Source organism: Gordionus sp. m RMFG-2023, chromosome 1 (assembly GCF_954871325.1).
Source record: "Gordionus sp. m RMFG-2023 chromosome 1, tfGorSpeb1-WG-v2, whole genome shotgun sequence".
Taxonomy (NCBI): domain Eukaryota; kingdom Metazoa; phylum Nematomorpha; class Gordioida; order Chordodea; family Parachordodidae; genus Gordionus; species Gordionus sp. m RMFG-2023.
This window is the reverse complement of record NC_088775.1, coordinates 83,836,195-83,863,567: the sequence shown is the minus strand read 5'-3', so window position 1 is coordinate 83,863,567 and position 27,373 is coordinate 83,836,195. Positions and strand designations below refer to the sequence as shown.

General features: G+C 27.1%; 1 protein-coding gene across 4 annotated transcripts in view; it reads left to right on the top strand.

Moving 5' to 3' along the window:
* The first annotated feature begins 4,611 nt into the window (after positions 1–4,611).
* Positions 4,612–27,373, top strand: part of LOC135922040 (uncharacterized) — a 43,656-nt gene continuing 20,894 nt past the window's right edge. For 2 of the 4 annotated variants that reach the window (XM_065456451.1, XM_065456452.1), the window contains exons 1-9: positions 4,612–4,651; positions 5,724–6,216; positions 15,605–15,715; positions 16,138–16,180; positions 23,782–23,857; positions 24,284–24,328; positions 25,313–25,492; positions 26,034–26,121; positions 27,112–27,264. In XM_065456451.1, coding sequence (XP_065312523.1) covers positions 5,878–6,216; positions 15,605–15,715; positions 16,138–16,180; positions 23,782–23,857; positions 24,284–24,328; positions 25,313–25,492; positions 26,034–26,121; positions 27,112–27,264 — 1,035 coding nt within the window. In that variant the 5' untranslated portion in view covers positions 4,612–4,651; positions 5,724–5,877. The remainder of the gene's footprint in view (positions 4,652–5,723; positions 6,217–15,604; positions 15,716–16,137; positions 16,181–23,781; positions 23,858–24,283; positions 24,329–25,312; positions 25,493–26,033; positions 26,122–27,111; positions 27,265–27,373) is intronic. The other 2 variants (XM_065456450.1, XM_065456449.1) reach the window with 2 other exon arrangements.

Genomic DNA, 27,373 nt, shown 5'->3' with positions numbered 1-27,373 from the left:
GTCCATATATAGTCATAAATATTTTTACAAATTTTAATATAAGCCTGGAACAAATATGAAATATATTTTTATTAGTTTATATGAAATATATTTTTATTAGTTTATATGAAATATATTTTTATTAGTTTATATGAAATATATTTTTATTAGTTTATATGAAATATATTTTTATTAGTTTATATGAAATATATTTTTATTAGTTTATATAAAATAAAAATATAATAAATTACTTGTATTGTATATACCTTAATATAAAAGCATGGTAATAATTTATTCCAAACAATTATAAGTAATTTATTTATAAAAAGTAAGTAGACATATAGTTGATTTTACTCTATTATATAGAATTAGTTATAAAATACTAGGTAAAATTCCACTTTTACAAACATATTTGACAGTTAGAGAATATATTACAGTTAATAATTTAACAAATTTTACTAATCAATGCTCTTGATATTAAATATGCAACAATTTGCATTCAATTATTTAACGCCACCTATTTATTTTAAGAAAAATGATATTTAAATTTAATTTTCATATTATTTATCCCACAATGTCTTTAAAATATATTTTCTGATGTCCTTATCAATATTTTATAGTTATCTGTAAAATAGATTATTTGCTATATAGGTAAAAATTACTTGATTGTCATTTGATAATTAGATATACTGTAAATCTACGACATATAATATTCCACTGTTTGTATTGTGCTTTAATATTTTTTTAATTTATGATTTAATTTTATTAATAGTTTTAAAATTATATTTAACTTTTATTAAGATTAATAAATTAAAATTACTCACTTTATAAAAAATTATATTTGATATATTATATTATTTATTAATTTTATGGATCTATTATTAATAATTATAATACATTTCACTTCTGTCTTAAGACTTATCTTTGGCTTATATTCCATTTATTAAAAAACATTTTTGGTTCATTTTATATATTTATAAATTTATTTTCCCAAAAATCTATAAATTATGATGAATAGTTTTATAAAAAAATATCAACTTTTACATTCTTTCTTTTAAATTATTATTTAAGATATATGCATACATATTTGAGGGTCAGAGAGTGAGGGGAGGACTAAGGGGGATATTTTTTATTAGCTAAAAATGATATTTACAAAAAGTGATAAATTTCTGAAGGGGGGTTTCCCCTTGCCCCCCCCCCCACCCCTGGCTATGCCTATGGATTATAATAATGTGATTAAAAAATAATATAAAATAATTATCATTGAAATGAGTACAATATTACCTTATTATGTATTAAATATGTGATAATTAAGCGCCTATCCGTATAATGTTATACACACACAAGGTAGATTTACAATTGTGGATGTTTTGCGGGACATTCGCATAAAATATATTTTTTACATTGTAAAATTAATATTGATTGTTTTTTTATAAAATTTTATCTTGTTTACATCTTTTATATTTAAAAAGGATCGTTGGTCTTTTTATAAATTAATATATTTTAATAAATTAAGATGTTATTTTATTTTGAAAAATAGTTACAGACATTGTATTTATATAAACTAATTATAAAAAATAAAGGCGGATAATTAAGTCTATTCAAAATCCCGGCCAAAGGCCAGCACTTTTTTAGAAATTTTTATATTTCTACCGCAATTTTCATATTTCTTCCGCAATTTGAAAATTTTGACCTGGCAACCCTGTTTAGAACTAATAAAAAATTGTTCAATTTATTACTTTTTTTATTTTATATATATATATGTTTTATCCAAACTAAAATTAAAATATAAAATTAGGTTAAGTTATAAAACGAAAAGTAAAACTAAAATAAAAATATAATTTGAATAAGTTATTAGTTAATGAATGCGCGTTACATAAAATTTAAACATATTACTATTTAATAACCAAAATATACAATATTTTAATTTATTAATTCCTATAATATAACAGTATTAATAACTGGAACATTATTAATAACTGGAACATTATCAATATGATGAAAATAAGAAAGTGGTTATTAAAAAAATTTATTTAAGTAAAAATAAATAAATAGTGGTATACTACAAAATTGACTTGAAAAAACGTATTCGCCAAAATATTGATTAAATATTTTTATTTGAATACCTTTTCAAAATTTATTTATGGGTATTTCACATTTATAATTAAAACATATTTTTTATTTGTATTTATATTCAAATACTTTTTGATATTTATTTATAATTATTATATAAATTGCTATATAGATGATAAACAAAATAAAATAAAACGTAAAAATAGAATATGTTAAGGTTGTTTAAATTTAATATACATGCACTTGTGAGTTGATTTTTGAGTATTCAAAAAGTTGCACTTATTTATAATTAATTTAATAATCATTTATGAATTGGCGGACGTTTAATTTTGGAAAAAAAATATAAAAGGAAAAACTAGGTAAAAATATTTTTATAATTTATTTGATAAGAAAATCAAAAAAATAAAAGGTCTTAGATATCGATCATTTAATAATTTTTTATATTGATTATGAGCATTTGATTTAGAATTCTTAGATTACATGTATATATTATAATTAATTTTAGTCAAAATGATAAACTTATGGTATAAACCCAGGCGAAAGCCCGCCATAAGAGGTACGAGGAGAGACGCCCCCCCCCCTATCCCCATATATATAGAGTTTTTAAAATCATCAAATCGTTTTTTAAAAAATAATTAGGACATTTTAGCACCCACCCCCCTTCTCTTTGGAAAAAACTAACGACGTCCTTGAACCTTTACCCTAGTCTCGCGATCTTAAAAATATAGCATAATTATCTCTCACGTAACCTATTTGTGGATTTATTGGTACGCACTTTAGATCAGAAAAAATGCATGCCCGCCTATAGGTTTAGTTTTAACCCGAACTTTATGGTTTTTGAAAAAATAATTTCGTCTGCTTATTCATTATTTCATATTGTTTTTAAATCGGCCTGATCCGTTTGCCTATCGTTTTTTAAAAAATATCAACCCGGCTTTTTCAGTTATTGTTTAGTCACCCATGGTTCTAAAAAAATATTATCACTCAACCTGAAGTGTTTGTTGTAGGGAATAAGATTTATTTTTCAACATTTAATGTTGTAAAAAATTGATAAATCTTGGTTCTTGAACTGTGGTATGGCACTCAATTCGTCAGTTCATCACAAGTAAAGATTTAAGAATAATAAAAAATAAGAATTATGGATATTGTATTATGTATTAGCTTTATTTATAATAAAATTCATCAGTTTAATATTAAAAATCTTCAAAAGGATACGTACATTTTATAATATAAAAAAACTTTATTTTAAAAATATGTTAGAGGAATAAAACTTTTTTATCTCGCAAATTAAAATCTAAGGCATATGTATGTACAATAAGCTGAATTGGCTATTATCCAACTATAATTTAATGTATTTGTATAGTATAGTACTTTGCTATGATTATTTAAATTGAAATCATGATATTCTCATTAAGCTTTGTGATTTCTTGGCCTGATTTCCAATCAGAAACAATTTCTTATCTTAAAAAGTTCTTCAATCCGCGTATCCTATATGCAGCTCTCAGCTCCTATTCCTATAACTCTTTGTATTTATGTAAAGGAAATAAACAATCTATCTGAAAATATCTTGAATCTAAAATTAAATGAAAGTGCAGGAAATGAAGCTTAACAACCCCCTAAAAATATTAGTTTGAAATTTAGATCGCCCATCTAGCCTCACTTCCTATTTATGAAGTCTATTCCATTCACATATCATAAAATGGTTAGTCCATAGAAAGCGTTATTTTGTCTTGGAAGATGCGCTAGTTAATTATTGTCTCTCCTTAATTGATGGATCTTGAATTTCTCGTAGATATCTGTTACGTATTTGTAAAATAGTATGTAGATTTTCCTTTTTTTTTCATATAAATATTTTAATAAAGCTTCTACCAATCATCTGTTCCAACTCATCAACGATAAATTTACCCATGCTATAAGAATATGCTTTAACTATGTAATAATTATTCCAATGTAATTCTCTGATGCTGCGAGGCTTAAAATTGGCCTTAATACCTTCCATTGAACCACCTTTACTTTGATCCGGGGAAAAGCCGCCTGATGGAATCAAGGTTGTGCTCGTGAAAATAATGGGGCTATTATTAGAAAGATCCATTGCATTTATTCTATTCTATCAAAAATTTAATTAACTTGAACAAAAAGAACAGCTCAAGCCAAATATTCGGAATTCTAAAGATTCTATTTCCATTTGAATTATATCCACTATCGTAAATTCTTCCGACAAACTAGCTATATACTTCATCAGATTTGGGAAAATACACCTTCAATCTCTCTGATAAATCTCAATATCTTCTTCCTCACAGATGCTGAAGAGCTATTTTCATAGCAAATTATTTTAGTCAACAGCAGTCTTCTTTCTAGATGCTTTCGTAAACAACCTCTTCCTATTTTATTTTATTTTCTTATCAGTTTTATGCTATATTTCTTCTATTTTTAGTTTAATATTTAGTATTATATTAAAGAAATAGTATAATTTAATTAATTATATTTTTGTAAAATATATTATAATTTATATAAATTACCGATAAACCGCATGGGATAAACATTTTTAACGCCATTGTTACCTACAATTTTTAAATATTTATGAAACCTGGAAATCAAGGTATAGATAATTCATTTCAATGTAAAAAAATGAATGATAATTTAATTCATTATTAAAATTAATTATAAATGACATAATCGATATAAGTTTATTTTGAAATGATATCTAATATTATTAATTGCTTTATTTGCATTTTTTTTGCAAAAATATTGCAGAGGAAATAATAATTCAAATATCAGGGAAAAATAATTTTATTTAAGAACAAAAATTTGTTTTTAAGATAATTTAAAGTTGGAACAAAAGTATGGTTTTTTATTTCTTTAAAACTAATTTTTTGATAGGATAGTGACAAAATATCTATTATATTTAAAATAAAGAATAATTATTGAGGAGTAATAATTTCTTCTTTACAATAAAATATGAGAGATAAATCTTATTCAATCTTAAAGTTTAAATGTTTGCTTATGATTTCCTATATAATCTTAAGATATTTTTGTTATATTATATAATTACAATAAATTTTTTAAATTTAGTTTAAGCTATAAAATGATAAATTACATTACTTATCTCACTATGTAATTATTTAAATTTATATTTAATATCAAAATTGTTTTAAAACACTTTATTCTAATTGCTAAATTGGATTTTAAATTTATTAACATTTCATTGCTGTTTTTAAAATTTAAGCCTATTGTTAGTTTTTTAAATACTGCTTATTAATTGCTTCCATTTCATAAAAGGAACAAACATAAAAAATAAATATTTATTATTCCACTATATAATACTATTTTATAATAAAGTATATGATATAATTTATTGACTTGGATTTTAAAATACTTTCCCTTGTGTATTTTTTTAACTATGTTTATTTCCAATTTTAAAAATATCAAACAATAGAAATTACATTAAATTTTTTATTACTAAAAATACCAAACAAAAAAAATCAAATAATTTTTAAAATTATTTAAAATATTGCTAAATTTTTTTCAAGATTAATTAAATTAGCATTTAAAACTAAAATAACTTAAATTGCCACATTTTTAATAGTTCTTATAATATTACACATTCAAAGAATTTTAATATTAGATTACATATGATATTTATTAAATATTATTTCACATGTCTAAAATAGATTTCACCTGGTTTTATCCTCTTGTGCCACTATCTTCTTAGTTTATCATATCAACCTTACATTATACCATACCTGTATAATACAACAAACTCTGTAAATTGCACATTCATAATATCCAGATTCATATTCATTCCTCACTCATAATTAGTCCAAAATGGTTATCAGAAACAGTGATTCACATTCAAGCCTATCTTTTTTCAAACGTACTAATCCCAAGACACTAAATAACAATACCACTGGTTCATTCAAAGAAAAGGGTGGAGGGAATTCTTTTATTAAACGGGGGTTTTCTGCTGTCAACCAATTTAAAAATGATACATCATTGGCAAATGATTTCCAAAAGGACACAAAATCCACAAATAATTTCAATAAAAAGTTGGATGCTTCTAAAAATGCTAATGAAAATATTAAAAATCACACTAATAAAGATGGGCCACTCACAAAAGCCAATATATTTGTGTTGGATGGGACAATGTTTGAACCCCTTATAGCAGTTAATAATATTGATAAATTGCATACAAATTTTTTATTATTTTTTTTATAAATTATAATAATTATTATAATAAGTTTATTATTAAAAACTTTTTGAAGATAAATAGTAGGGACTATGCTAATATTAAATATCTTATAGAATTGAGGTTTATATTTGACATTAGGACATATCAGATAAGTCTGATATTTGCAAAAAACCTATACTATATAATCCAATATTTTTGTTATTTTTCATCTTATATAATTTCCTAATAATTAAATTATTTTTTTTCTAATTAATTAATCCTTTGTTTATAATATTTTTTAAATATTTAGCTTTAAATGAAGTATGGAAAATTATTAGATAAGAAAATATATGTGATTTGCTGGAAATCGAATCTTTATTTTTAACAGTGTATGGTTATGGTTCATAAGAAAACATAAAGTTTTTATTCAGCTAATTGTAAAGGTTTATGAAGGATCCTTACATTTTGAAATTTTTTAAAATTATTTTTATTGAAGCAACACCATTGTATAATGATTTTATTTATGATTATTAATTATTAAAATTTTGCCATTACTTAGATATATTGTTATTTATAATTAAATTAATTTATTTTTATTATAAGTGTCTATGAATAATATATAAAAAAAATATATGATAATTAAACTCATTTTTAAATATATTATTTTAACATATAAGTTATATATTTTCTATGTAAATTCATATTTATTTGTTGTGACGATAACACAAATTTTCAGCCTTGAAAATGAACTTACATCAGAAACTTGTGTTGTGGGAACCACAAGTACTATTATAGCAAGTTTAAATAATTCTGGATATTCAAATTTTTTTGGTTCCCAATATATAAAAACTCATGATTTTTTAGATTAATTAAATATGTGCAACTAAGTCAAAAATTGGTAATTTAAATATTTTGTATACTAAAATATAGAAAATTATAATATGGCTCTAACATAAGAAATAAATACACAAAAATATGAGGTCACAGCAGACATATAATTATGATATTTATAAACTAATTAGAATTCATCATCAATTTTTGAAGCCACATCATATGGATATTATTGGTTTAAGAATTTACAATTCCCCACACCTAAATAATTGTATAATAAACAGATTTGAACAATTTGTAAACTTGCATTCCAAGACAACACAAAATCTGTTTCATAATAAAGGTTATAATTATTAATGCTCTAAAATATACTCAAATGCCAAAATTATAAAATTTAAACCTTATAAAATTTGTCATTTTGAAATTTATATAATGAACCTTCTATCAAACTACTCATGGGTAGGTAATGATATACTTAAATTAATAAAATATATATGCAACTAAATCAAAAATTTTTTTTTTTTTTTTTTAAATTTAATAAACTTTATTCGGTAAAAAAATTAAAACATGAACATGAACATTTATATACATTATTGAATTAAAAATATATATTAAAAACAAAATAATCAATATAAAAACATATAATTAAAAGAAGGGAAATTAAGAAAAAAAAAATTAAAAAATTATTTAAAAAAAAGAGGGATATCTAATTAGGTGTGGTCCACGGGGCTTAATGACCCATGAATGGATATACAGTTTGAACGGCAGATTTCGATTGAAATCCTTTGGCGGAGGTAGAAACCTTCTTTCGGATCACCTGTGATTAATCTTATACAAATTGGTTATTTAGATATTTTGCATACTAAAATAGAGAAAATAGGAATGCTCCAATACTATATGATGAAGTTAAAAGATTTTGGATCAATTTAAATCATAGTGGAAAAAATTAATTGAACAAATATTTTGACCATTTAATAATAATAAATAACGATGCAGATATGGTAAAATATGTATTTTGGATCAATTTAAGTCATAAATTAATACATACTTATGGATATCAAACAAATATTTTGATCATTTAATAATTACGACGCTGATATGGTTAAATATGTAATACACCACAAAGAAAAGAATGTAAAAAAATGTAAATTTTTTTATTTATTTTATTTTGATTGAAACGGGTTCAGACCTGTTTAACATTTTTTATAAAGGCTCTTTTTACTCCTTCAAAAAATTATTATATCGGTTCGGTTCAGTTATTTATAATGGTTTAACAGTTCATTACGGTTCACTCAGTGTCCCTGGTTATTTGATAATTGAAATTTATAAGCAAGGAAAATTCTCAATTAAAAATCGTTTTTGAGGCTTAGATTTAGTCGTACTACTTTACTATTTAGGAAATAAATAGATCTTATAGTTATCCTTGTTTATCGGCAATTTTAAAGGAAGGCCTTTATTTTAGAGAAGATCGTGTTTAAAAAAATCCTTCATGCAAGCACTCAGAATTTGATTTATGAGTGGAGTTGCATTACAGGAAAACAGAATTCCGCACCAATATTCCAGAAGATTTGTAAAATTTATACTCGCATTACAAATTATTTACTTGTCATTATTGTTCCTAACTTATTCTTTTATAAAGATTAAAAAACACTAAACAATGATTCAAAAAAAGGAAATATTATAATAGGCTCTTAAAAGCAGCAATTCGACTTTCAACAATGGAATGCCTTTATTCTTACAGATGAATCCCCCTTTCCTAATGAACTATGATAGATAATGTTACGAATCGTGTAATAAGTAATTGAAACAAAGTTTTTCATACTGATTGCTTAAAACGAACTGCTAAATACCAAGAGAGCTATATGATAGGGAATATTTATGAGTTGCAAGGGTGCTGGAAATTTGTCCTTCGTAAACCGCATACTAAACGCTTTAAAATATTAAGAGACACTTGATTAACATCTTCACCAAATCATCTCAACAAGGCAGTACCATGTTATACTGTGAAATTGACTAAATAGTTGTACAGAAGGATTAATATTTAGGGTTGCCAGTATCGACCCCTTGATTTAAATTCATTTAAAACTTTATGGAATATCACAAAAAATACTTCAAATCCTCCCCACTACTAGGAGGAGTTTAAAGAAAACTGTAGAAGATCGGAATTCGATTACATGGGAGGGGGCACTTGCGGGGATTGGATAATTTAATGCCTGATAGAAAAAGCCCTGTTGTAAAAGAAGGGGATCTAGAACAAAATTTTGATTATTAATGAATAATAACTGGCCCCTACACTTTCTGACCGATGGAAGCAGAATACACTCCTGAAAAGTACCCCCCTCCCTTCGAAAAAATGCTTAATTATTCTTTACCACCCATAAATTTCAAAAATAATCTTTATTGCATCAATCTAATATATAATATAAATAAAATGTAAAAAAATATATACTTTAAAAATATTATTTTTAAATTTAGACAAATTAAGGGAAGAAAAAGCAAAAGAATTTATAATTTCATCAATATTTAATTGTTATAATTTTTTTTCCATTGATATAAGAAGATCTTTCATGGTTACACAGTCTTGTTTTAATTAATTTAATTTTACTCATGACCCTTTTGGCAGTACATGAGGTAGTAGGAATGATTAATAAATATTTATATAAAATTGTTAAATTAGGGAAAGCAGAAAAATTTAAAAGTATACGATAAGATAAAATAAACGAATAGTTTTTCCAGTCTAAATCATAACTCTCAGAATTATCATAATCAGAAGAAGAAACGAAATAATATATTAATAAAAATATTTTGATTAAATAAATTTACGATTCTCAAAATCTGACAATCTTTAGATTCTTTAACCTCTAGGTCACGTGTATTAATTACATCCCCCTTTTTAGCATCTTATAAATATTTCGAAACTTCATCATTTCTTCAAAAATTTGACTTTAATTTAAATGGTAAAATTCACAGTTATTCTCGATATCCTTTTAACGTTAACTTTTCCGCCATTCCCTTTAGTGTAAAAAATGATGGATTTGAAAATTTCATCGATTCATCATTAAATCTTTTATTAAACTGCATAATAATCAAATCAAGGGCAAAACACTGGTTTTAAAGCTAAAATAAAAATCTATTTAATGATGAAAGTATATACCTCTCCTTTTTGGATAGTAATATTTGAAGTCTACTTTCAAAATGAAAAGGTAGATTTCTCTCCTTCATAAAATCTTGTGCCTTTGAAAAACATCCAAAAATTCAGTCTTATTATTTATTAGGATTAAAAAATAACAAATGACAATAATTTAAATTTTACTTCTCAAATTAATCAGGCAATCTTTTGCCAATTGAATTTGATTTACTGCAAACCTTATATTCTTCGAAATGTTTGCAATTTTGTGCAAGCCAAGCTTGTTATCAACAATATTTTATCTAAAACACAAAGTGATAAAATCAAATTTTTCTATTCTAAAGACTATAGCACTAGCCATAGTGAAAGTGTCAGGATCTTCAGATTCTTTTAAATTTATCAAAGTTGCCCTCAAGGCATAATAAAATAGAAAAATTTTACAATCGCTTTATATGATGATAGCCAGCTTCTATAAATATAAAATAAGCACTTTGAATCTAAACAAATAAGATAATATTACCGAGTGGTATTCTTGATGCGTAAAAATCGTTGCGATTTTGTCAGTATATTACTCTGACATGCTTTGAGCACCACATATCTTTTAACACCACTAAAATCTACATATATCTCTTCTTGTCTTGTCGTTCACTGGGGAAACACACAATTAAGTGGTCTCCACCACCCAGCAGAGGGCGTATCCAGTGCAGTGAAATTGCATTCACTGTATGACAGTAATTTACCCTACTGACAGGGCCCATTTAATTAAAGAGGGATTCATGGTACCTCTCGTGGATAAGCCAGGATCCACTAAGTTTGGTAGTAATTTACCCTACTACCAGGGCCCGTTTAATTAAAGAGGAATAACGGTACCTCTCGTGGATAAGCCAGGATCCACTATTTAAGAAATAATAAAATTTATAAAGGAGGAAAAAAATATATAACCTAGGGTTGAAGAAAGAAAAAAGAAAATATTAAGGAAGAAAAGGGAAGTAAGGTCGAAAATAATGATTTAGATAATTATTGAAAAAAAAAATAATTGATTTATTATTATGACTGATTAAAGAATTCTATTATTATATTGTATCTTTAAAAACATTAATATTATTATTTATTTATTTATTTTTGATTTATTTATTATTTAGTTTTTTTTTTAATATATATATTTTTTTTTAAATTATATATTACTCAATAAATTATAAATTAAATGTAACAAACATTTTATTAATTTTGTAAATAGACAAAAAAATATATGAATAGCAGACTTATATAAAAAATATAAAAGTTTAAAATATTTATATAAAAGAATAACATGAATTGTATTAGGAATTAAAATTATAAAAAATTTGGATGATTCATGATAAGGAGCAATTGAGCCATTTTTTTATAATGAGATTTGTCTTGAGAGATATTAATAAGATAAAGACTATTAGCATCATTTTTTTGTAATAGATGGAGAGCATGTCCATACCAGGTTTTCGTATTGTTGTAGTATTCTTTTTTATTGTTTTTTGTTTTATATTTAAGAGCCTTTGGAATTGTATTTATTTGGTTATGTCTTAAAGTATGACAAAGGAGTTCAATTTTTCTAAAATTTAGTAAGATATGTAATGGAAGAATTTTGCATTTGTTCCAAAGGTTAATATTAGAGATTATTCGAGGATATTTAATACTTAGAATGTTTCTAAGACATTTATTAATGAAAATTTGTATTTTGTAAAGGTTGGATTTTTTATTATCCCAAGTTTCTATAGCGTAAGTTAAATATGAGATAATATAAATCTTAAAGATGTGTATTTTGAGGTTATTTGATATGCCTTTACTATTAATAGTAATGCCGAGGTATTTATGTGATTCAGTGAAGTAAATTGTGTTATTATTAAAATTAATGGTTTGATGATTTATGGAGTTCGATAAAATTTTTGTTTTCTCAAATTATGGAATACAAATATTCTATCAAATAACCTCAAAATACACATCTTTAAGATTTATATTATCTCATATTTTACTTACGGTATAGAAACTTGGGATAAAAAGTCCAACCTTTACAAAATGCAAATTTTCATTAATAAATGTCTTAGAAACATTCTAAATATTAAATATCCTCGAATAATCTCTAATATTAACCTTTGGAACAAATGCAAAATTCTTCCATTACATATCTTACTAAATTTTAGAAAAATTGAACTCCTTTGTCATACTTTAAGACATAACCAAATAAATACAATTCCAAAGGCTATTAAATATAAAACAAAAAACAATAAAAAAAAATTCTACAACAATACGAAAACCTGGTATGGACATGCTCTCCATCTATTACAAAAAAATGATGCTAATAGTCTTTTTCTTATTAATATCTCTCAAGACAAATCTCATCATTTCGCATCTTTTATTGATTGACATAATTGAACAATGATAAAATTTAATCGATGACAATAGCACCAAATAAAAGCTGCCTTTGGCACCTCGGCTCTAATAATAACCTGCATTCCATTGTACTCATGTTTGAGGCGCCATCATAGCTTTGCCTAACTAAGAATTCGAGGGGTAGATTCATGGAGCCAAGTTTGGATATTATATTCTTTTAATTTCCGGTATAATATAGGCCTATCAGTCTTTCAACGGGCTTAGGTGTCTGACTATTTTCAACATATCTTACTAACAAAGCTATTGCTTCAGATTTTTGAAACATCATATGTGCTATCATTTATAATTGCATATATTGTACGGGAAATACAACTGGACTCGATATTAAAAAGAATATAATATTCAAACTTGGCTCCATGAATCTATCCCTCAAATTCCTAGTTGGGCAAAGCTATGATGGCCCCTCAAACATGAGTGCAATGGAGTGCAGGCTATTATTAGAGCGGAGGTGCCAAAGGCAACTTTTATTTGGTGCTATTGTCATCGATTAAATTTAATCATTGTTCAATTATGTCAATCAATAAAAGAACTGCGAAATGTTTTAGGTTAGACGAGATATATATGTAGATTTTAGTGGTGTTAAAAGATATGTTGTAAAGCATGTCAGAGTAATGTACTGACAAAATCTCAATGATTTTTACGCATCAAGAATCCCACTCGATAATGTTTATTTTATATTTATAGACCCCCCCCCCCCCGTTATAGGGCCACTGAATATGGCCATAATTTATGAGGCCCTTTAATATTCTATATCGGGTAATGATATATAGCGATGTCATCATATTGTAGATATTTACTATAAACAAAGACCATAAATTTTATTAAAATGAATTAAGATCCATTTTTATGAATATTTATGTAACCATATGATCGCTTCAGTGTTTATATATCATATTCCGTAGCACATAATGATCTAATTAGCCTATGAGAAAAAAACGCGAACCTTCCTGAATTCGAACGCAGAATATATACGCTCTGTGATATCTGCAATCACCGATTAGGCCACAGACACTAATTTGAAAACGACATTTTTTTGTAAATAATTTACCACGCTACCTAATATTTTAATAAAAATACATAAAAAAAATCAATAATGCACAACGCTCTACGTCGTTACCCCCTTTTATATTATTTTGTTATTATACCTATAAAATTTTTGTTTAAATTGAATATTATTAAATTATTTTTTGTTTATCAAAAAATAACAAAAATTTAAAATGCATAAAATGGGAAAAAAGTTGCAACTGGAAAAATATACATAAAATTGGGGGGGGGGCAAATGTCCTAGCTAGATTAAATTTTTTTAGCTCATTAGCAATTATGTTACGTGAGATAATAGGGATATGATCAATTATTGACTTGCTTATTAATATTAGATTCAATATTTAAACTGATTTGGCTTCTTCTTTTTCGTCTTTTAGTGGCTCTTTTCTAGGTTTGCCCGGGTAGGCCATTTTCCCTTCTAATCGCCTTTCACTATCTTACTCAGTCCTTTGCATCACCCCGTGTTAAACCTTACCTTTTCATGTCATGATCTAACACTTTCACCCAGCTTGTCCTTGGTCTCCCTGTGGGTCTTGTTCCCCCAATTTAACATAACGGAACCTAATCAACCAATCATCCTTTGCCTTCCGTGTTCAACATGTCCAAACCACCTGTCTATTTGCTCTCAAGACATCACCTATTGCTTCTATCCCCCTTCTCTCAGTTTCTGGCTTGTTTTTCTTACACTCTAAAGATACTCTGAACTCCCATCTGATTATTCTCATCTCCGTTCTTTCTAATGATTTACCTATTAATTGAAAAGGTAAGAAAAAGTAGAGCTGTAAAATTCGCAATTTCTTTCCCCTATCCGATATTTAAACCGATTTTTTAATTAATGGAATCAAAATATTATTCAAATATTCTTTTAAAATCTTTTCTTTTAAAATAAATATTTTAAAGCATTTTCTAAAATGATCTCATCTTAATATCTGGTAGGTCATGGTTTATGTTTATTCGTTTGTTAGAAGAAAGTAAATTTCATATAATCATTAAATCTCAATTTACTATAAAATTACAGTATATATCATGAATATTTTATTTGCCAGGGATTTAAATATAGTATGCAATTATTTTAATATTTTAATATATCGGATCGAGTTTTCGATGTAAAAGACCGATCCAATTTTTCTCATAAATGATTAATGTCGGACTCAACCCGATTGCAATATATCAGACAGCCCTGCATCTTATAATTATTGGCGATATTTTTGAAGAAATAAAGAACAGAATATCAGTGAAAAGATATTGAAAAGAAATTGGAGTATCTAGTCATTTTGAAAATTATTTATAAACTTTCTACTGGACAGTAAGATGATCACATATAACTAGGTTGTTAAACGGTTCGATTTGAGTCCATTTTTAGAAACGGCTAACTCAATATTTTATCCAGAATAATATTGCACAAGCCTGAAGAGTTTGCTCATAGATGGCCCAAAGGTCTAGACACCTATGAGCGAAATCTCGAGGCTTAGGCATTATTTTTTTGGCTAAAATATTGAGTTAGCCGTTTTTAAAAATGGGCAAACGAGCCGTTTATCAACACTACGTATAACAATAAAAATCAATAATTGGCTTAGTTATAGATATAAAATATAAAGTTGAAATTGATTAATAAATTATTTAACACCAGAAAATGGCAAGAAAAGATCGATTTTGTACCTCAACCCACACTATTTCAGATATAATTGCTAGAGTCAAAATTTCGTTTTTTTATTATTAATGAGAGGATATATAATGTTCTTACAAATTTTTATCAATATTGAAAGGAGTCGGCCGAATACTTATATTTTTAGCTGATTTTTACATGGAATGACCGTCAATATATTAAATTTTTAAAAAAATCTACGATAACCAGTCTGAATAGCACCTTTTCAAAATTTACTTCGTAACGCATAACAAATTAATCCCGAATGGGAACAGAAATAGAATTCTTTATAAAATATTTATTTTTAATGTAGAAACACGCAAATGGTAAAGATTTGTTTGACATGGTGTGCGATCATTTGAATTTATTAGAAAAGGACTATTTTGGCCTCTCATACAGGGATGTGGCCGAGATCAAAGTTAAAGTATTTCAATTTATCCATTATTTTTTCTTTAGATTCATTTTATATTACAATGGCGCTTTCGCACTTTCTTAGCTACGCCTAGCGGCTAGTATTTATGCACATTTCTAAGGATAATTATAATTATTATGGTCATTAATGAAGGCCAATTAATACCTTTTTATGACTCTTCATAAACGCAGCTCGAATTTTTTTTTAAAAAAGTGGTCGACTGCAATTAGATCGACTTGTACCAAAATGGTAGCTAATAATATCTGCCATCGATAAGTCTTCTCAAGGCTTGCAATAATGATAAGATTTCGCTTTTTTTTTGTAAAATACAATTTTTTTTATAAAAAATAATAAATTGGTTGAAAATATCGCAAAAAAAAAAATATCATATTTTAAAAATCCTCCGATATTTATACAATTTATATTTTTTTTAGTACTGGTTGAACCCGGACAAAAAGATTCGAAAACAAGTCAAACGTAAGCTTTATATTATTATATAAAATACAAGTTTAGTATAATTTTTTTCTACCCAATTTAATTAAACGCGATACAAAAAATCAAAGATGATTTATGATGCAGATCATGATATTCCACTTTTACTTATTTTCCTAGTTAATAATAATTTGATATTTTGATTTTTTAAGTTTAACAAAGCGCAATATTTCATTTCTATTATTATTTTTTGCATCGTTAAGGGAATTGTTTTATATTATATGACTTTATTTTTGTTTAAAAAAAATCTAATTGCATTTTAATATGAATTGATAATCGTTATCAAATTATGTAATAATTACATTTATGATGAAAGTACGACTTGCCTAAATTGAGCTCCCAAAATATAAACTCACAGTGCCTTTTTTCGAAAAACGCGCACGAAACATTTTGCATCAGGCCTTAATTTCTAGGTTTTACATATTAAACTCTCCCAACCCTGTGAGCGCGTTATATAGCAGATATTCGGATTCGATATATTATTAAATTAAATATGACTGTCTTTTCAGAGGGGAAAATGGTGATTCATAAATAAAATAAATGACCACGCTATCCCCCCCCCCACCCCTCTTCCCCATTCTTAAACTAATAAATGTCTCCTGAGAGATCATGACGAATTATAAATAATTTTTTAATATATAGATAATTAATGAATATTAGTATTTGGATTTTTAGGTTCGTAATTCGCCATTTTTTAAGTTGAGATTTCGATATTAACTTTACCTCGCTGAACAAAAAAACGCCATAATTTTTTTTTTACATCAATGACTCCCATTCATTCATTCCCTTATTTTTAAAAATATTTTATCGTTTGATATAAATATAAAATCAAATTCTGTATATTTATATATATATTAAAAAAGTAGCCTTAAAGGTGTAATGTAATGTGTATAATCTTATCTTTAAGAAAACAAATGATAAATATTATTTTTATTTTGAACAAAATATTTTGTAACAATAAATTCCTCAATATGATTATTGTGGCTGGGGATCACGAGATCGAATCGATTTCAATGATAAATTTGTTTTTTTTAAAAAAAATTAAAACGGATATTATATTTGCATTCGTTTGGGTATCAACAAAAATAATTCTAATCGGTGTTTGAATTATTCGAAATTAATAATAAAATGATTTATATATTTCGGAATGCGACCTTATTCGAAATAACGAATTAAACATAATTATCTGCTGTCAGATGATCTAATACGATTCATGGTTCAACTCAAGGAATTTACCGTTAGCAGGGCTGATTTATTTAAGTCGGTTTATAATCACATGACCTGTCATATTTGACAGGTTATAAATTTAAATTTTTTTGATATACTATAACTCTCCATATCTCTCAAACATCTAATTAACGCTAACCCCCATTTCTCTCTAATCTTTAATCTTACTTCATATAATTGTTTGATTTTAAAAATATTGGATCTAATTATAAAATTTCCTTCAGTTGAACATACCTTGAGTTGAGCTGTTATCTATTTATATAATATAATGCCATATAATAATACCTAGATTAGCGATTCATTCAGTTAAATGTGCATCTATATGAGTCAGCTGGTTACACGCCATTTTAATTTATCATACAAATAATTTACAAAAATTTATGAAAACCTAAATATTTTTTAGAGTTTCATTTATTTTTATAAATTTTTTATACTGGTAACCAAATTGGTCATCCACAAGCTGATTTGAACTCAACGATGCTTCAAGATCCATTTTAATTAGATAAGTATTATATTTTATTGAATATAATATAACATATCTATTTTGGATATTTCAAAAAACAAATTTTAAAACATTCTTTGACGGGATTTTATATTTTTTGAGAGCAATTTCGTATTTTTGTCAGCTGCCACTCAAAATACGATTTTTTTGTTTACAATAACTCTCCTCCATGACAAAGCAAAACTTTTGTCGCTAAAACAACTGAACTTTTATCGTGAAAGTTTTATAGCTGTCATTATCGCGAAACCTAAATTGTGAATACAATATAGCGAACGCTATTTCGCGAATTTATTAGCGCGAAGTCAATATTAGCGCAAAAAGTGGTTGAAGTTTCATTGAATTTTTCCTTCGAACCAGCAACCAAATGACCTAACCAATATTCCCATTCAAAACTTCGTCTTCCATTTTTCCTCCGAACAATTTAGGATATTCATTAGGCTTCGTACCGGCTGCAATATAGTTTCTTCCTTAACCTGCTTCCTTTATAATACTCAAGTCGAAAAAAATGGCCATCACCCATTTCATTGCAAATTTTTTAATCGCCATCTTAGGCACAGTGCCATAAAAAATATCATTTTTAAAGCCCCGAAAATAGCCTATATCCCATGTTTTTAAGACTTATAGGGCTAAATTCATTGAACGGCAAAAGGCCAGATGGGTTGACTAAAGGTCTTTTCTTGGCTTAAGGTTTTCCCTGCCTTGATATATTCGCGAAATTAAATACTTATGGAAAATTAAATTTCTCAAGCTGAAAACATCAAATTATCATCCATAGACGATGTTCACTTCGTTCGGTCACCACAACAATTGGCAATTTATGAGGCCCTCGTTTTTTTAAAATACACAGGGAAAAAATTTCTTTGATCTTCGGTGATCCTAAAGAATACCTATTGCGCCAGAATATTGGCTTAAAAATCTGCAGATCAATCATGTTTGTATGCAGTTTTCATTGATCACCCCCCCCCCCCCCCCATCCCTTTTAATATTTAAATTATATTTTAATATAGTGTTTATATGTTATTTAATATAAATTTTTTAAAATAAATAAAAGTTTGACAATTTAAAAAAAATAGATAAGTAAACCCTTAAAATTTCGCTCTAAGAACTTATGTGTGTAGTAAATTATTATTGAATTCTTTTAATAAATGCATTTGCAAATATATTCATTATTTCGCGATGATGATTTCACGCAATACATTTACGGTAAAAAAATTCGCTATACTGTGTTTGCCATAAAAGTATAGGTTTGCATAAAAATTTTCGTTCCAAATTTTTCGCGGTTCTGGTTTTGCGCAAATAAATTAAAAATAATGAGTTCGCGATATTAACCTCATTGTAAATGGCGCAGGTAAAATAATTCACGGAATTGATTCAGCGACATCCGTCGCTTCAAAATCTCTTCGTAAAAGTTTCGCTAAAAAATGGTGGATTCTTTTTCTAAACATCATTTGACTAAAAGATACCAATTGCTATCTCTCGTCATAACCTTTCTTAACACTGAAAATAATTCGAATAAAATATAAATCATCCTTTTTCTCATTATCTTAAATGACCTACTTTTCCTTCTCATTAAATCGGGGGTATGTGAAAAACAGTGAAAAGAAATAGATACTAAAAAAACACCTTTTTAGTTATTTAGAAACATAATTATAAATACCGAAATAATATTTGATTTATTATTAAATGGGAAAATTCTCATTCCTATTATTAATATTATTTTTCCTGTACGATACAAAAATATGAAAAACGTTTATGGAAAGTTTTGTTTTTATAATTTTAAATGTAAAAAAAAATTGGTTAATAAATAGATAATGGAGGTCAAATCATATTTATATAACTTACCTACTATATATGTGTTAAATATAATTTGTCATCTTAAATTTATAATATAAAAAAGAAATATTATATAATGCAAAAGAAGGAATATTGGGAAAGAAGAATATAAGTATTTTTTTAATGCAAAATGTAAATCATTTTTTCATACAATTTTTGTGTTATATATTTTATATACGTGAAATCATTTCGTGATTACCTTATTTGATTGGATTTTTTTTAAAAAAAGTTTATTTCGATAATTAATTATGTTTCTTATGCCGGTAAATTGAATTAATTGCGAGAAGTTAAAATACTATACATTTTATTATAAATCTCACATGTTTTCAAAAAATGGCGTTAAAAAGACAGTTTAAAATGGCTAATGAATGAATGGAATTTGGCGAAGTAGAAACAACTACCCTTTATTCATTCTGAGAAAATAGGAACATTTATCTAGAAATGAAAACGATTTAAATTGAAATATACTGTTCAGTATATTTCAAGATCAATATTTAAAACTCGCCTGTCATGGTAATGTAGACTTGGATACGTTTTTTTTCTTTAAAATTGTAATTAAAAGGCACGCGTAGTTTAGCTGAAGCGTCGAGAATTATCGAAGTGAGTTCGCGAGTAAAATCATTTCGATATTTTGTAACAGACGGAATTTAAAGGTGTAAGGAGCGGCTCATATAGGGCTCGATTAGTAAATTTCTTCACCAACTGGATAGGAAGAGACGGGAGCGACGAACAGGTGTTATTACGTTAATATCTGGAACAAGGGGATCTTCGTTATATTGATTTAGTCATATCAATAGTAGATAGAAAATTAAATATAAAAAAGAAGAAAAATTCTATGTCGTTGAATAAAAAATAATCGTGAGGAGAAAACCTAGGTTAGGTTCGTCCCCTCGTGATTTATTTTAGTAAAACAAAATGGATCAATGGGGAATCCATTCCTGACTCGTGGATTGGTGGGTCAGTGCCTTTAATGGTTTAAAATATTCTCTTTCTATAAAATACAAAAATTTTAACCAATTTTCTATTTAAACATTTTACACAAATTTTATATGTCCTACGTAAAAAATTAATTGTCTATATCTAAATTTGAAAAAAAAAATCGATTTTAGCTTTATCAAAATATTTTTTTATACGTAATTGGGTGATTTTCATTTAAATTCATAATGAGTTGCATTTTTTAAATAACCGATTCCAAGCCTTAAAGAGTGATTAGTTTACTATTTCAAAGTTATCATAAGAAAAAGAAATGACAGAAGAAAAGAATATAGAATTATAAAAAACATCGAATTTCGTGTCCAAACAGTAACACAAGGTTAAAAGATATTAAACTGAAAATACGTGACTTTTTCAACAATATTTGTGTATTTATTAATTTGAAATTCATTATCAAGATCGTGCCTGACCTGGACTTTTTCCACAACTTGGGGCCAATATGAGCTAGAACCGAAATTTAAATTATAACGAGGAATTGCCATTCCAAAAGTCCCAATTCCAAGTTCTTGTAAAAAAATTCCCGGCGGGACAAGAAGTAGCTTGATTATTTTTATGTAGGATTTAGCTAGCTTAAGATTCTATACGAGGGTCTCTTTCACACTATCTTTATCATTAATTATAACCTCTTTAAAATGAGCAACGATCGATGCTAAAACTGGGTAAAAATTATTAGGCTTTGCCTATTTTAAAAGAAGACAATCTACATTTTTTGGGATCCTTTACACAAAGAATTTTGTTAAATTTTGATTTACGCTTTATTTATAATATCGTGATTCCTGGCAAAAAAATGATAAGCGTAGAATGAGCATGAATTTGACTTATTCAAAGAATTATTCTTACCGCAAATAAATATATTATCTTATTTCTTTTTTTTTCTTCGATCGAATAATCTACTAATTCGCATAAATTATACCAATCGAATAAGAATAATAAATTTTATTATTCATACTAATTGGAAATTGTTCTTATTTGTTTAAAAAAATCTAATATGAATAATTCATTATTCACCTCGAATTCGTTTTTGAATAACAATATATAGGGTTCTTAAAAAACCCCCGATTCGGGTCGATAAGCCTGGAGATTTTATTCATAGATAGCAGAAAGGTTTGGACCTTTATCGTCAAATCTCGAGGCTTATATAATATTTTTGCTAAAAATTAGTGTTTTCAAACGACTCGATTTGAGACGATTTTTAAAGAATGCGAACTCAATATTTTATCCAATAATAGATGTCCAAATATTTGTTTTCTATGAGAAAATTTTTTAGGCTTGCGTAATATTTTATCCCGATATTAGCCGTTTTTAAAAACCGCTTAAAACGAGCCGTTTGACAACACTAGTGACCGTTCAACCCGAACTTTCAACGAAAAATGTTCCAAATAATGATCACCTTATAAAGGTCACCCTAAAATAAATCCCCATTTTATGAAACCATTTTTTTTTATTTAGCCTAATTAGCCGACATTTAGCCATCATCTAATTTTCTTAAATGCAATTCAAAACAGAATATATAGAATGACTATTATAATAAAATACCACTCAGGCCGTGTCCTGTTTTATGTTGTTAAAACGGCTCGACTTGAGCTGATTTACGGTTAATTCAATACTTTTAGCCAGGAAATTTTGGATAAACCTCAAAATTTGGCTAATAGATGTCCAAACCTTTTTATCATCTATGACTAAAATAGGCTTGCAATAATATATTTCTGGATAAAATATTGAATTCGCCATTTTCGGCTTAAATCGAGCCGTTTAACAACACTACCGAGTGATCTGCATTGGGCCTATTTTCAAGCCGGCCCGGCCCGAAATTTTTTTTTAAAAGTTTTGCTCAGCCCGGCCCGAACCCGATATTTTTTTAAAAAATTTTGCCGGCCCGGCCCGAATTTATTTAAATATAGAAAATAATTTTTATAATTACTCAAAATAAACGATATATGTTATTTGGCCTTTCTATAAATAAAATCGCATATTTTTATTTTACATAAAAAATTCAATATAAAATTGATAAATTTAGATATATTTTAAAAAATTTCTACGACCCAATCTGGCCCGAATTTTCTTAAAAAATATTACCCCCCCCCCCCCCCCCCCACGAAACCCGTTCGGTGGCCTACTTTTGCACATCTCTAACACTAGCATCTTCTTTTCAGAATGAAAAAATAAAAAGATATTCGTAATTATCAAAAATGATTGCGTAGATACGCACCATAAACAAAACAAGAAAAGGTATCTTTATCTTTTTTTTATTTTTGAATAACGATTGTTAACCGCGGCCTCATATAATTGTTTATATAATTCGAGTTTATATTTTTAGTGATGATCCGATAGCACAATGGCAAAATGAATTCTTTTTAAGTTGAGTTTTTAAAAAAAAAAATACTTAATGACGCGAAAGTGAAAAAGGCTTTCTCTTTTTATTCTTAAATTTAGCTGAAGGGCTATATCCTTCAGCGTTCTCCCCCTCCGCCCTTTTAGAGTTTTCTTATCCAAATCCTTAATACATTATTTATTTTTAGTGTAAGATCCCTGAAGACTAACTGTTAAAATGAGCGCGCGCGTTATTACTATCACTTGATTCCTCCAGGGATCTCATTATCCACGCTTGTTCTAATATTTTAATATTTATTTTTTTTACATCTTAAAAATAAATTATTTAAAAAGCAAATGATATCATTTTTCCTGTTTCTGTTTTATCGATATGAAAGATATTGTATTTTTTTTGGTGGGGGGGGGGGGGTGTATTTCATATTTTCCTGAAAAGCCATGAAAAGGAGATCATTAAACCATAATCACTCATTTTTTTATATTTTACTTATCATATCAATATTGCGTGCGAAGAGGGGGGGGGCAAACCAAAACACATCGCATGATTTATATAATCAATTAATGTTACAATAATACTTTTTTTTTACAAAAAGTAATTAATTTTGAAGTTTTGTTTTTATTAGCATGTTATTATGATTAATCGATATCCCTCCCATTAAAATATCTAATTAAAATTTTATTTGTTAATTATGTTCCTGAACAGCCGGTCCATGGGTTTTTGCCTTCGAAATCAAATTCTACCCCATAGAACCTTCCCAACTTCAAGAGGATATAACTCGGTAAGATTTTTTTTCTTTATTTACTCACGGGGGGTATATTGGTAAATATTTTTAAAACTGGGATTTAAGATAATGATACAAGACAAAATTAAAAAATTATCCTAAATTTGAGTAACATTTATAAAAGATTTAGGTCTTAAGTTTATAATAAATTTTTGTTTATAAACTTAAACTCCTTATCGTCTTATTTTCAGCTAGTTTTGAGTCAACTTAAAAAATGGGTAAATTGAGTTTTTTTGCCAAAAACTATCACTGTCAATCTCGAGGTAGCGGAAGCCAAAAAATGAACATCTGATTTTTTCGGCCACACGCCTTAAGGGAAGCCGAATCGGCCTATTTTTAAGGAGAATTTATTTTTTATAAGAGTTAAATAAAGATGGATACCTTTATGACCGACCAATTTAAAATTTATCCATTTTTTTATAGATATTACCTCTGCTTACAAGTCAGAAACGACGTTCTAACTGGAAAGTAAATATTTATTCTATTTATAATTTAAAACTGGACTAAAAAATTATTTCATACCAGTCTGATTTTTTTTTATTAGTTTGTAATTACAATCCAGATCAAGTTCAACAATAAGCCACTATTATATTCTAATTACGCATATATATTTAAAAAAAATTTTAAAACAAACAGTATATCGAAACTCATATTTTGGGCTCCATTATGTAGACAGGTTTGGTCGCAAAATGCAGCTCTTTGTCTCACATGGATTGTTAGTAGATACTATCATGTTGTATTGATAAGAATGATAGTGCTAATGCGATTCCATTTTCCTTCCCTGGTTTAGTACTATAATTTTATGGCGCGTTCTCCTACCCTTAATTTCTTGATCTTTGATAGGTGTCACTTTTCTTCCCGCCCAACAATCTTTTTAAGGGCATATGATCGCTAAATATTTTGAATTACTTATCTATGTAAATATACGTATGAAATTTTTATACCCCGATCACATGTACAAGTGCTTATTTATTTCAAGCGTATTCTTCTGTCTTTGATAATGTTAGGAGTGCAAAGCTATCAGTTTTTTTGATTATGCATGGAGTTAAAACTGCTCGGATAAGTTATAACCTATTGGCCTTGGCGTTTGCATATGATAGTAATATAAGAGGCAAGGGGATGTAGTTATTTTATATACCGGGTTCTACCCGAAATAGCTTTACACAATAAACTCGGTGTGTTGATATCCATAGTTAGTAGATATTAAATTGGATAACCTTTTCCTAAAATGCTGCGTACATTAAATGCTTCAATTTAACCCTTTTCCCGCATTTACTGTTTAGAATTCTTTGTCCTGGAAAATATTATATAATTCTCGTATTTTAAACGTTTATGGATATTTTTTCCTTTAGAAATGGTAAACTGGAGTTTTTTTTCTCAATAATTAACGCGAATAATAAGTTTTCCTCTCATATTTATTCTCTATTTTAAAAAATAATTAAACAATTATAGATTACCTTGCAGTTTCGTTACCTACGCCTTACTGGGCTCCTATCTGGTTCAGTCCGAGCTAGGCGATTACGATCCCGACGAGCACAAGGAGGGTTACCTGAGCGAGTTTCAATTTGCTCCTCCACCCCACCAAACCCAGGAGCTCGAAGATAAGGTGGCACAGCTACATAGGACTCACAAGTTTTTTAAAAATTCTTCATTGCGAATTGTTAAACTTTTGTAGTAAACGCCAACCGGTCGGTCATCGGGAAAAAATTGGAATGACCCGATATCATTTAAAACCCGATCCGATTTTTTAAAATGATGTAAATTATCACCCGTAATTAACTATTTTAATCCCTTGTACATCCATTTCCAATTTTATGTTTTTTAAAATTTTTTACAAACTGATTAGAATATTAGCGGCGGTTATACTTTCAAAAAAAAATAAAAAAAATGGTTTTTCTTCCTTGTTTAAAACGATGTTTGTTTTTCTAAAAAATATTTTAAAATTTTGTTATATAATTAATTAATCATTACCTTAATATAAACAATAATTTAATTAAAAAATTATTTTTGGTTTTTTAAATTAAATATTGCAACTATTAAAAATGTAAAAACAGTATTATATTATATTATATACATGTTGAATGTTTATGTGAAAAATTATGTTTAATCAAATTTATTTGCAAGCTTTCAAACAAAATTCTTGATTATAACATTATATTTCCATAATATCCAGAGGGCAGACGCCAGCTGAGGCCGAATTGAATTACTTGGAAAACGCCAAAAAGTTAGCAATGTATGGAGTCGATCTACACGAAGCCAAAGTTATTTTTTTAAATAAAATTACTAATTACTATTTAATTAAATAAATAACAAATCACATCGAACATATTTGTATTTATATCAGAAACCTGCAGGCGCGGCCCCAAATGGTACCTCTGCAGGTCTCTGATTTATGTATCCACGAGAATTAGATGGATTTATCATCTTTATCCAGTAAAATATGCCTAAATATAGTTAAAGTTACTCACATTTTCGCTTCTATTGACGGTTTTTTAAATAGAAATAATTGATTATTTTTTCAAATGCCCACCTTTCTATCTTAACCCCTTTAAATTGGTAACTAAATCTATGTTGTATCGAGAGGATCGAACAAAATCGTACCGAGAAACCGAAATTAACCGTTGTAATTTCATAAACCGTAATTTTAATTAAACCGTTATATGAAAATTTAAAAGGATAAAATCGAACCTTTATAAACACTAAATATTATAAATCAAAAAAGTCGAATTAAATGTAATGCTTTTTTAAACTATAATTATAAAATGTAATGCCTGTAAATAATTTCAGTTTTTGCTTCAAATATCTTGTGGATTTATTAATATACAAAATACCTATGCATGATGCTATGATAAAATTAATGTGTATTATTACATTTATCACTTGAGATAATTTTGAGGCTATTTTATAATTGTTAAAATTAGTTATTAAAAGTGAATCTATTATTTCGTTATAATTTTCTATATTATATCTTTAATATAATGCTATTTTTATTTTTAATGTCACGTTTAATTAATCTTTTTTATTTATTGTATTCCTCGAGGCCACGCTATACCAGGCCTAAAACTAAAAAAAATTGAGGCTGGGGACAGGTTGATGCTTGTAGGTTTCTAATCGTACATTATTAATCGGCACAATTTTTATATGAAAATTAGGCCAATCACTTTTTTTTTATGGCGTGGAAAATCAATCATCAGAGCGTTTTTCGTGACGTTTAAAATTACAAATTTTCTTTTAAAATTTTTGGAAAAAAGGATTCGGAAGGAGTGGACATATTGCTGGGAGTTTGCGCAACTGGACTTTTGGTCTTTAAAGACCGGCTCAGAATAAACCGGTTCGCTTGGCCCAAGATACTCAAGATATCTTACAAGCGAAATCATTTTTATATTAAGATCAGACCTGGAGAGGTTTAAATTTTTATATAAAAAAACACATTGACACTGTGTCGCTTTCACAATTGGCGCAATGACACACGATTTAACAGCTTATCGAGTTTATAAGAAATTTTAATGCAAT